Raw genomic sequence first — 12,852 nt, 5'->3', positions numbered from 1 at the left:
TTATGAATTCTACCTGTGCATATCTAAGAATGATCACTACCTTTCTCACTTCTGTGGTCTTAATTCTTTGCTCCTGGTTCGTTTTGGCCAAAACCCAAGAAGGCCCCTTCAGAATGAACCAGTTATCTTCACTGCGAAAGTGAAAATTCATTATTGTACAATGTTCGTTACAGAAGTGCTCAGGTTTGGTAATCTGAATCATGGGCACCAAAACCTGTATTTACCTTCTCCCTAGTACCTAGGATGCAATAAATTATGCAAACAGAGACTAAGACTATCCCAATCCTTTGATTTGACTGTAAATCAAAGAACTCAGTTTCATTTCAAACAGATCATTAGGTAGAACAACATTAAAGCCCAATGGCACCTTTATGATGAACTAAGTTTTATTTAAGGTATGAGTTTTTGCATGCATTTCTTCAGATACAAATACAATACGCGCACACAAAAGCTGAATAAAACTTTGCTGGTTTTAAAGGTGTCACTGGACTCAAACTTTGAGCTACTGCTTCAGATCAACACAGCTACCCACCTGCATCTATCTTCATGGAAGATCACTGATATTAGCAATCAAATGATAGATACACAGAAGATATCCCATTGTCACCCCTTATTAATATGACATGCAAACATGAGGCATGCCCCATAAAAATAAACACCAAACACAATCTAAAAGCACTAATTCAAATTTAACTGGGACCCACAACACCTTGATGAAGAGAAGTAAAACACGCAAGGAAAAACAGAAAATGTTTTATGTAGTTTTTCAAAGCAAAATGGAAAAACAAACCAGATTGAAACATATGGTTACCTTACCTTGATGTGCCGGACGGTGAACACGACAGGATCAGCCAGATACACCTTATTGCTGAATTCTTTATTTATTGCCGCAGTGATAATGGGAGAGTTCACGATGACCGAGTGATTGGTAGACATGGCTTCCATCCCCAGCTTCATGCTGGCATTCTCTGTGGACAGGTAGGGGCCCAGGTTGTTGTACAGGACAAAAGCCACCCTGATTTCTCCTGGAAAAGAGGAAAGGAGCTCTCCTTTCATTCCTGTAAGCTCACTTCTCAGCACTGGATACAATTTGTATGCAGCAGAAAAAAACTCCGTTATCTCAAATTATCCTCTTAGTTTTGAGAGGAAGTGTCTTAATTGAAAGTACTGGAATAAAGAGAGCCCATTACTGTCTATCATAGATCCACAAATTTCAGCCTCTCGTTATTTTTAAAGAAAAGCATCATCTCCCAAAGCTCAAGATTCCGAAATCATCATCTACAATTCTTTATTGAAAAATTAGTGGTATAATACCAGAACTCAGCAGATATTTTACTTCCCCCGAGTTTGGGATTAAAAACAACAACTAAGGATTCATATGAATTTGTAATATCAGTCCCCCCCCCTTTATACCATAATAAACATCTATTGACCTCATAGTGTTCTGGGGTGGGCGGCAAAGGGGACATGAAATGAATATAACTGAATCAGCATGCCACAGAGTAACTGTGAACGAATGTTCTGAAAGATCTGTGAGGCCCAATGGTAATAAGATATTTTTGGAACATACAGCTATGTTTGATGCAGTGTTTCACATGCTATTCTGGACTTGCATATATTTTCAAAAATCCTCTTCCACAGGAAAAGTTTGGGAGAAGAAATTTTTAATGCGAGTGTAATGAAAGGAAATAATCTGAACTGTCTTCTCTCTCTGACAACATTCAGCACTTCCTTTAAAGAATTAGCACGATGTCTGTCAACGCTAGAATTGTGCCATCTGGGTGCAGAACGGATTTGATTTCTTTATCCTCCAGTTTTATCCTTATAATTGCATTATCCCATATAATGTTAATGTTAAGATCTCAATAAAGCAGGGGAGAAAAAAAGATCTAAGGCCGGTCAATCTTTGGCTGCGATCACACCCACTAAATAATAATTTCAATCCACTTTCAATGCACTTTCCAACTGGATTTTGTGGGTGTGATCGGAGCTACTGTCTCAGTAAAACTTCACCCTCCGATTAGCAATATGGGGGAAATGACGCTGAATTACTTTTCCAGGCTGTTGTAAAGATAGCAACAAGATAATGTATGCAAACTACTTAGGATACATTAAAATCATGACAATAAGGTCAAGCAGCTAGTCCTTACCATGCCAATCAAAAACCAAGCCACCCACAAAAAAAGGTGTGTGGGGGGTGTCTATACGCAGGGGAGTCTCTGGTATGCAGAAAAAAAAACATTACTGCAAATTAATTAAAGAAAAAAGGGAAAAACGAAAATATATTGCAGACAACTTCATATACTCCTAAAGCACCAAATGCTGAGATTGTGGTATCTGGGAGGACAAGAGTTTGGGGTATGGTGAGGATTTCTGATTAGTTCTTGTTAAGTTATTGTAACTCTGTATGCAAGAGGATCTGAGAGGGAAAGTGCAAGAGAATTCCCCCAATCAGTTACGCCTGGCAGTTGGTCCCACCCTCTCACTGGTTCGACGTGGGGTGTCTTTAGCCATTGGATTACCTTCTGTTTCATCTCATATAGGACCTCTCTTCTTCATTCTCCTACTTGGGCTTGAGGTTGTACCGAGCAAACCTTTTTGAAGTTAATTGTTCACAGTAAGTTAAATGTACCTACATGAATACGTCATGTAAGATGTGCTTCTGTTTTTGAAAGTATAATTCCTTCTCGTCACCATTGGAACCAGATCAACTCTGTAATTTGTTTGGACAGCATTTTCCCCTTAACTGGGAAACGTGGAGAATTGGGAATAATGTGAAAAAGCTTCTGTGCTTCCAAGGCAAATGATTTTTTCAAAATTACATTTAACCCAGTAGCTCCAACCAACCTCCCCACGATTCTTCCAGTTTGCTATTCTCCCAATGTTACCTTTAATATCCTGGAAGTCACAGCTGTGTGTCTCTGCCCTATGTTGCTTGTTACGGTTTACAGCTTGTTTATACATACTTCTTACTTAAAAAGGTAAAGGCAGTCGGGGAATCATTTGACTGACCTCGGAAGGATGGAAGGCTGAGTCAACCTGGAGTCAGCTACCTGAACCAGCTTCCGCTGGGATCGAACTCAGGTCGTGAGCAGAGGGCTCTGACTGCAGTACTGCAGCTTTACCACTCTGCGCTACGGGGCTTCTTACTTAGCTATAGTCAATATTATTTACTGCACTGCAATGTTATTTACATCCTTGTTCCTTTGCATTCTTGTTTGTTTTTTGTATTGAAAAGCTCCAATAAAATGTTAATTACAAAAAAAAAAATATCAGAAGTCCAATATTTTCTAACAGGACATAATGTGCCTTCTTCCTACACTAGTTGGGGGCCCCTTCCTGGGAACTGAAACAGTGCTGGTGAGGCAAGAAGTAACAGTGCGTTGGTTTCATACTTCTGATGCTACTGTGCGGTGCGATTCCCCCGCTACGCATCAAACTCACCGTTTCGGCCATTCTGCTTCAACGTGTTCGCCGAGAGCTGGATGGTGCTGCCGTGGCCTGTGTTTTGTGGAAACTTCAGGTCTTCCAGGTTCCCGTCTGTGCTCAGCCTTGCAACTTCCAGTTCTGTTTGCGCGGAAGAGGGGGAAATGGCACGCATGCGCACAGAGGACATAACTGATCAAAAACCACATGAAAAACCTTCCAGAAACAATATTATGAAACTTTTGACCTCATTGTCCACTGCAACACACTGCCAAAGAAAGAAATTTGAGTCTAGTAGCACCGTAACAGCCAATGAAATTTCCCAAAGCTTTTTTGTGTGTCGACACTCACTTCATCAGATCGAAGGTAAGCTTTGACACATGACAGCTTATACCAGGGGTGGCCACAAGACACGAATATCAGGTGCTTGAAAGCCGCAAGACATGAACATCATCTGTTTGAGGCCCACAAGAAGATGGACGGAAGGAAGGAAAATAGAGAGGGGAGGGGGAGAAGTGGAAAGAAAGCAACGTTTAACTTTAAATGCATTTTCCTTGCTGCTGGGCTGGCTTAGCTTGGAGAAGTGATTTAAAGAGAGAAATGCTTTCTCTAAGTCAGTCAGTGGGGTGGTGGGTGGGGGCTTCAAGAGCCATACAGTATGTGTAAAAGAGTCACATGTGGCTCCCGAGTCACAGTTTGGCCATCCCTGGCTTATACCCGGGAAAGTTCTGTTGGGCTTTTACGGTGCTAGCACACTCAGATTTTGCTCTTCTGTTACAGACCAATATGGCTGCCCACTGGCCACTGTCAAGGCAATCCTAACAACTCTCATATGGCCCCTGGCTACGTTTAATTTAATTTTTAGATTTATACCCCGCCCTATCGCACAAGTGGGGTCAGGGTTCCTCACAACAATAAAACAACAGAGTTAGAACAATACCGTAAAAACAGACATTACAGAAGAGGAGCAGCACGGTAAACAACCTTACAGACACAGGCAGTAAACAGTATGCGGTTGATGGCTAGTAGCATAACATAACACCATAATGGTGAAATGCTGGGGGAAGTGATGACTTTCAGAGGACACCCACTAGATTAATTAAAAGCCTGGCGGAAGAGCTCTGCCTTACATTGATGTCCCACAGGGCCTGGATCTCCAGCAGGAGCTCATTTCAGTAGGTAGGGGCCCGGACCAAAAAGGCCCTGGCCCTCGTTGAAGCCCGCCTGGCGTCCTTAGGACCAGGGACTATGAGAAGATGTTGAGCAGCAGATCTCAGAGCCTGGGGGGGGGGGGGGGGATGTCAACATAAATTTCTTGTTGAGTTGATTTCTCTGCCTTGTTATTATCAGAAGATGTGACCACAGCATCAATAACCTCTATGCTGTTCTGACTCTTCTAGCACCGGTCTGAGCATTTTATTAAACTGCAGTGACAGCAGCTGTACGGAAAACATTTTTAACATTAGAAAGAAAGAAGGAAAAAAGAACACAGAACTAGGTATAAATCACATGGAGTTCCACTGCAATTAGACTGCTTCCATCCACCCTTGCTTGGGACTAAGCTCAATTATGGGATATAGTTCTGAGCAACAGCCCACTGAAACCAATGAAATTAGTGGACTGCAACTTCTGAAAAAGCCCCCCTGATTAACATGGGCACAGCCTGGGCTTTTTTTTGTAGCAGGAATTCCTTTGCATATTAGAACACACCCCTGATGTAGCCAATCCTCCTGGAGCTTACAGGGCCTACTGTGAGCTCCAGGAGGACTGGCTACATCATGAGGGTGTGGCCTAATATGAAAAGGTGTTCCTGCTACAAAAAAAGCCCTGGGCACAGTCATGACTAACTTAGGAGTTAACTGAAACACGACATAGTGGTACTGGTGTAGCTCCTGCAAACATAAACGCCATATAAAGATGAACAGAGCCTTTGGGCGGGAGGGACGGTGGCTCGGGTAGAGCAGCTGCTTGGTAAGCAGAAGGTCCCAGGTTCAGTCCCCGTCATATCCAACTAAAAAGGGTCCAAGAAAGTAGGCGTGAGAAACCTCAGCTTGAGACCCTGGAGAGCCTCTGCCAGTCTGAGTAGACAATACCAACTTTGATGGACTAAGGGTCTGATTTAGTAGAAGGCAGCTTCATATGTTCTTATATAAATAAATATATATATGTTCTTAATAAATATATATATGTTCTTATATATTTATATAAGAACATATGAAGCTGCCTTCTACTAAATCAGACCCTTGGTCCATCAAAGTTGGTATTGTCTACTCAGACTGGCAGAGGCTCTCCAGGGTCTCAAGCTGAGGTTTTTCACGCCTACTTTCTTGGACCCTTTTTAGTTGGATATGTCGGGGACTGAACCTGGGACCTTCTGCTTACCAAGCAGATGCTCTACCCCTGAGCCACCGTCCCTCCCACACACACCCACACACAGGGGTCATTTTGTAGAAAAGTAGGTGGTGGAGCTCATCCAGGGATTGTTATGCAGCTGCACCTACTATTCAATGGACAAGGAGGTGGAACTCTCAGAAGGAGGAGGTGGAATTCTCAGGAAGGGTCAGGAGCTGCGCTCCCGTGAACTCCCACTGAATCCGAGGCCTGTATATATACATATGTTCATGTCTTCCTGCTGAAAAAGCTTTATAAAGCTGCAAAGAAGAGCTTCTCTTTCATGTCCCACAAAGACAGCAGAACTCTCAAATAAATACACTTCTGTAAGTGACTGCAGCAAAAATGGAGAGTGATGATCATTCTGGCTAGCAGAGCCTTTTTTCCCCCACCAGCACTGCACAGCTGGGATGGGATGAACAGAGAAGAGCTAATCCTTCATTGTGGGCCCTGTACAATGCAGGTGTACATTTTTCATCAAGTTTACTTAAGCACTGTATATCACGCTAAGCCTTAGGGATAGGAGAAGGTATAAATTGAAATAAATCTTTTGGATTATGTGTAACTAAAGAGAAGCAATTAAATTACATTTAAAATCAGCTTCCTTGAGAAATGGGGCTCTCAGTCCTATCAGATGTACATAAATTATGGAGCCAGGGACAACAGCGTGCCGTCCACAACTCCATGGAGGGTTCTTATTCGCTAGCAACTTTACGCGAGTGAACTTTGTTAGACAATCTCCCAAGGACCTTCGACAAAAAGCTCAAAATGCTTTCTGAGAGGCTTGTTGGCCAGTCTTAAGATTCACGACAGCAACGCTGGAGCCTTTCATAGCGGGGGAACCAAATCTTGCTCCAGGGCAGCCGCGCAAAACTTGATGGTTTGCAAAAGGACCAGGGCCAACAATTGATTCTTAGCCCAGATTGCCATGCTATTATTGACAATTTCAGTGCCTAAAACCGTCCAATCTCAGACTTTAGCGCAGCAAACCACTAGTATGGTCCAATTTCCTAGGTAAAGAACGTCATTTTATGTCCGCTGAATGGGATTCCTGATGCACAAAGTGTTATTTCTAGAGAACACGGCCTTAAATTAGTTTGACGTTTTTATTCTGTGGTGCTCAAAGTCACGCTGGGAAAGAATTCTCTGCAAAAAGAGTTCCAGTGCCCAACTGGCACCATCAGCAGCAAGTCTCCTGTTGATCTTCTATACAAGACTGGCATCTGGAAATGCCAATGGTCAAAAGGGAAAAAAGAGCGCAGGACACAGGCACACATAGAGCAGCTGCCTTTCTTGTCCTGAGGACGTGATGAAAAGGGCAAAGGGAGTGACTAGAATGCAAGTCAACGCAGAAGAAGGGCAGACTCTGTTCTGGTTAGAAAACATTATTTTAGGCAACTACAAATCACGATCCCTTTCTTATGGTCTAAAACAGGGGTGCCCCAGCTTGCTTAATGTACTAGCCACATAGAATAAATGTCAGATATTTGAGGCGGAAGACATGGATGTCAGATGTTTGAGAGCCGCAAGACAGGAAGGGGGGGAGGGAGGAAGGAAAGAAGGCAAATAGATGGGGGAGAGAGGTGGAAAGAAAGCAGCTTTAACTTTAAATACATTATCCAAACTGGTGGCTGGCTTGGAGAAATTATTTAAAGAGACAAATGCTTTCTTGAAGCTGGCCAACAGAGTGGTGGGGGCTTTAAGAGTCACACAATATGTGTGAAAGAGCCACATGTGGCTCCCAAGCCACAGTTTGGGCACCCTTGGTTTAAACAATAAACCCCCAACCTGAGGGCGGGCTTTGAGCTGTGCTTAGCCCAGAGCAGAGATGTCCACCTGCTCTCATCTCTTCTCTGGGTTGAGGAAGCCTGGTAAAGAATGTAGGCCAAGTTCTCTGTGGTTGGGCCATGGCTAGACATATCAGTTTTCTTTCTCTCCTGCTCCTGATCAGCGTGAGGCTAATTTACTAGGTAGTGGGCTTTTCTGAATTCTCGTTTTCCTTGCTTGTGTGTTCCTATTGCTTTGGGATTTTTCCTGCTAGTCTGCATGTCTTTTGCTCCCTCTAGTGGTCAATTCGATATTATACTGCTTGATGCCCTGAAGATTTAAACTGCTGGTTTTTCTGCTGGACATAAAACAGTGCAATATTGAATCAACCATTAGAGGGAGCCAGAGCTTTTTTTGTAGCAGGAACTCCTTTGCATAACAGGCCACACACCCCTGATGTAGCCAATCCTCCAAGAGCTTACAGGGCTCTTAGTACAGGGCCTACAGTAAACTCTTGGAGGATTGGCTACATCATGGGGGGTGTAGCCTAATATGCAAAAGAGCTCCTGCTACAAAAAAAGCCCTGGAGGGAGGAAAACACATGTGGAACAGAATCCCCCCCCTCCCCAAAGCAACAGGAACACACAAGCCAGGAAAACAAGAATGCAGAAAACGTCAGTGTTTCAGGACTGCTGCAAGTGTGTATCCACAGGGGCAGACATGCCAGTTCCCAATCTTTCATCAGACCCTGAGATTGACCAAGAAAAAGAACGCAAAGGCAAGGGTGAGAATGCCTGTGATCACTGGAGTGGGACGGCAATCTCACTAGGAGCATATCTAATCCCTGCCTCGTTGGTGCCCCCCCCCCTCCCAATGTGTATCATCCATACAAGTAAAAGGTAAAGCAATTAGTGGTTGTGAGAGTTTACAAGAGAAACTCGTCAATGCTTGGGTCCAGATCGGCATTTTGAGTCGGCACATGGGCAGGACATGAGCGGAGCAAAAAAGCGCGACCAAACGCATGTAGAATCATAAAATTGGAAGGGAGATCCAGGGTCATCTAGTCCAACCCGCTGCACAATGCAGGAAATTCACAACTACCTCCCCCTAAATTCACAGGATCTTCATTGCTGTCAGCCTCTGTTTAAAAACCTCCAAGGAAGGAGAGCCCACATGTCCACCTCCTGTCCTGCTGCCGCCCCCAACCCATCTGACGGCGGTCCCAGTGGCACTGCAAAAAGCTACTGCCTCAGTAGCTTTTTTTGGTGCTACTGGGACAGCTTAGGGGTGGAATGGGTGGCAGATGTGCACGTTTGGCTGTGTGGGTTTTTGTTGCTTTTTTTGCTCCATCCACGTCCCATCCGTGTGCTGGCTCAAAATTCCAATCTGGACCCAGCCCATGACTCTTAAGACCAGGCTAACCTGCTTCCACCAAAAAAGGATCCCATGCTGGGTAGGTGGGGTCGTTTTGTAGAAAAACAGGTGGCAGAGCTCATAAGCATAACTCAAAAGCATATGCCGCCCCTCCACCAGCTAAAAGCAACCTGATGCAAGAAAGGAGAGCCCTGGGTGAGGGAGGTCTGCTTGGGATGGCTAGAGATCCAGCCAGACCAAGTTTCAAGTTTATTTCAAGCAGGCCTCGTTTGAAGCTCTCCTGAGCTGCCAATCCCACCCCAAGTCAAAAGGCCAGCAAGCCACCCGTCACCCAAAATCACATCAGAAGTGGAGAAAGGGTGGCGCGGGCTTCTCCAGGGGTTCATGAGGGCTGCTGGGGATGTGGCAAAGTCCCTGGTGGCTGGCTGGCTGCCTGCCCTCCTAATCCAGGGATTGTTATGCAGCTGCACCTACTATTCAATAGATAAGGTAGATGGGGAGGAGGAGCGGGAACCCTCAGAAAGATTCAGAAGCTGTGCTCCTGTGAGTTCTTGCTGAATCTGAGGCCTGGCTTCAATCCACTAGAGGTTCTTGTATTAAGCAACCTCTCCATATCCCCTGGGCCGTTATGATGGCAGAAATCTTAACTAGTCATTAATATGCCTGATGAAGCCAAGATCTGACTTGGAAGAAAAATCCACAATCCCATCAAGGGAGCAAGCCCCCAAGCAAAACGAACAGAGAAAGAGACATAAATAACAAACACCTGAGCAAAACAGAGAAAGAGACATAAATAAGTATGATTTAAAAAAAAGAAAAAAAAAAGAACAGGCCTGAGAAGAAAGCAAAACAAACAAGGCCTAAATGACCGAAATGAACGTCCCAATAAATTGACAATACAGCCTGATTGTATTTTCTAGAAATCTCAGCAAGAACAAAAAGGGGGAAAGGGAATTGGTAGAAAAGAAAAGAAGACATCAGGAAAGAACAGTGCCCTCGCAAAATTTCAAATGAAAAGGAAGGGGAAAGAGTGGGCAAGAATGACTGTTTAAAAAGAATAAAGCAGGGGAAATTGTTGAAGGAACAGATTTCAAACAAAGACCAAGAGGACAGGACAGAAGGAGGATAGGAGGAAAGAAAGAAACAGATCTGGTAATGTGAGTAGAGAAAAATAAATGTTTCCTGATAGGCGAGGCTTTTTTTTTTGTAGCAGGAACTCTACAAACCTGCCCTCCCGCCCTCCCAGAGCTTACATCAGGCCCTGTAAGAAAAACCCTGTAAGTTCTTGGAGGATTGGCTATATTAGGGGTGTGTGGCCTAATACGCAAAGGAGTTCCTGCTACAGAAAAAGCCCTGATATGGAAGAAGAAATCACAGAAGGAAGCTACCTAGAAGGATAAAGTGAGAATGGAGAAGAAATTTAATCCCAACATAGTTCCTCAAAAGGTTCGGAAGAAAAGGAATGGCAGTGTGAGGAGGAGGAGAAGGTTGAAGAAGTGAAGTTAAAACAGGAACGGGATTTTGGGAAAGGATTACAAACAAGCGAAGAAAAGTTAAACTGCTGACCTTGAGGCAGACAAAAAAGAAGCAAGCACGAAGTTGAAATAAAAAATAACTTGAGAAGAATGAATTTATGCCAGAGATGTTCTAGGGAACAAGTCAAAAGCACAGAGATAACGAACAGTTGGAGAACACCAAAGTTGAGGGGGGTGGGGTGGGGAGATTGGGAAGACAATGGAACAAACTAATTTAATGAGGCAGGAAGCACAGAAGTACATACGACAGTGCCAACAGAGGAAGCAGCTAGAAGACAGATCAAGAGGAAGATTTTAAGAGATCTTCTCGTTATCCAGTGACTGAAGGTCTAGAAAAGGATGAGGACCACAGAACCGAAAAACAAAAAAGTGTAAATGTAACTAAATTGTGACCTCAGAGTGGAAAGGGGAAATAGTAAGCCCAACAAAGAAGCAGGGAGGGGAAAGAACCCCCCTCCCCCCGGAGAACCACTGTGTTAACTAGCTAGATCCAAGTGGGCAGCTGTGTTGGTCTGAAGCATAGGAAAAAAATAAGAAGTTTAGTAGGACCTTTGCATATTAGGCCACACGCTCCTGATGTAGCCAATCTTCCAAGGGCTTACAAAAAAGAGCCTTGTAAGCTCTTGGAGGATTGGCTACATCAGGGGTGTGTGGCCTAATATGCAAAGGAGCTCCTGTTAGAATTCCACCCCTGAGACCAACAAAGTTTTATTCAGAATGTCTGATGAAGTATGCATGCTTATGAAAGCTTCCATTCTGAATAAAATTTCGTTGGTCTTAAAGGTGCTACTGGACTCCTACTTTGTGTTAACTAGCTGTTTGGGCAAGTCATTAAAAGTGAAATGAAATAGTGCAGAAACATCAGAATTGTAATCAAGATGAAATCAAGGGAGTAATCCTAGGCAGGTCTACTCAGAAAGTGTCTCATTTTATACACTGGGGCTTACTCCCAGGAAAGGGACTGAAAGTCTAAAAGGAAGAAGGCAGCAGCAGCAGCAAAGTGCTCCCCACTGGCATTTCCTTCTTTGTGGGAAAACTGTTGGCAAACAGGTGGTAATGTTAAGTCCGTTTGATGATGATGATGATGATGATGATGATGATATTGGATTTATATCCCACCCTCCACTCTGAATTGCAGAGTCTCAGAGCGGCTCACAATCTCCTTTACCTTTCCGCCTCCCACAACAGACACCCCGTGAGGTAGACAGGGCTGAGAGAGCTCTCCCAAAAGCTGCCCTTTCAAGAACAACTCTGCCAGAACTATGACTAACCTAAGGCCATTCCAGCAGCTGCAAGTGGAGGGGTGGGGAGTCAAACCCGGTTCTCCCAGATAAGAGACCGTACACTTAACCACTACAGTAAACTGATGCTTGCTGATGACCACCCCACCCCCAACAATATCAGCTATTCTAAGCATATGGTGTCATGAGCACTTCCTTCTAGAAAAGCACAGAACCTTGCAAAGACTTTGGGGGTGGGAGGGAGTAAGGCTGTGACAAGCATGACTGAACTCAAAAGGTGTTATAGCCATCACGTTTAAAGTGATTGTGCTCCTTTTAAATGCTTTCCTTTCACTGGAAATAATGGAGGATGGGAGTACCTTCTTTTGGGAGAGCCAGTTTGGTGTAGTGGTTAAGTGTGTGGACTCTTATCTGGGAGAACCGGGTTTGATTCCCCACTCCTCCACTTGCACCTGCTGGCATGGCCTTGGGTCAGCCATAGCTCTGGCAGAGGTTGTCCTTGAAAGGGCAGCTGCTGTGAGAGCCCTCTCCAGCCCCACCTACCTCACAGGGTGTCTGTTGTGGGGGAGGAAGGGAAAGGAGATTGTGAGCCGCTCTGAGACTCTTTGGAGTGGAGGGCGGGATATAAATCCAATATCATCATCATCATCATCTCTTCTCATAGAATTGGACCGCCTGGTCCAATCTTTTTGAAACTTGGGGTTTTGGGGTGTTTTTTTTTTTAGGAGAGGCACCAGATGCTATGCTGAAAATTTGGTGCCTCTCCCTCAAATAACAGCCCCGCCCCCGTGCCCTAGATACCCACAAATCGATTCTCCAGTATAGCCCATGGGGATCAGTCTCCTAGACTATAACGGAAAGCCCAGTGGACATTCAATTCTCCCCCACCCTGCTTTCTGATAACCTTGAAGCTGGGGGGAGGGTCTCCAAACCAGGGGATTCCTTGCCTCCAACTGGAGATTGGCAACCCTAACTGCTCTGCATTATTTGTTCTCAGTTAAGTAAGTGGCAACACAACTCTGGGTTGCCAGTTCTGGATTGGGGAATACTTGGAGATTTGAGAGGTGAACCTGAGGAGGGCAAGGTCTGGGGAGGGACTTCAATGGGGTACAATTCCA

The 12,852-nt window shown here is 44.5% G+C and overlaps 1 protein-coding gene across 21 annotated transcripts in view; it reads right to left on the bottom strand.

The window, feature by feature from the left end:
• Positions 1-12,852, bottom strand: part of ADGRL3 (adhesion G protein-coupled receptor L3) — an 813,661-nt gene that overhangs the window by 213,850 nt on the left and 586,959 nt on the right. For all 21 annotated transcript variants that reach the window (XM_060236824.1, XM_060236827.1, XM_060236810.1 and 18 more), the window contains 2 exons: positions 3,445-3,567; positions 817-1,025 (listed from right to left, as the gene is read on the bottom strand). In XM_060236824.1, coding sequence (XP_060092807.1) covers positions 817-1,025; positions 3,445-3,567 — 332 coding nt within the window. The remainder of the gene's footprint in view (positions 1-816; positions 1,026-3,444; positions 3,568-12,852) is intronic.

The sequence above is a fragment of the Heteronotia binoei genome, chromosome 4, assembly GCF_032191835.1.
Source record: "Heteronotia binoei isolate CCM8104 ecotype False Entrance Well chromosome 4, APGP_CSIRO_Hbin_v1, whole genome shotgun sequence".
Lineage (NCBI taxonomy): Eukaryota > Metazoa > Chordata > Lepidosauria > Squamata > Gekkonidae > Heteronotia > Heteronotia binoei.
The sequence above is the reverse complement of the archived record's forward strand: the minus strand, read 5'-3'. Positions and strand labels throughout refer to the sequence as shown.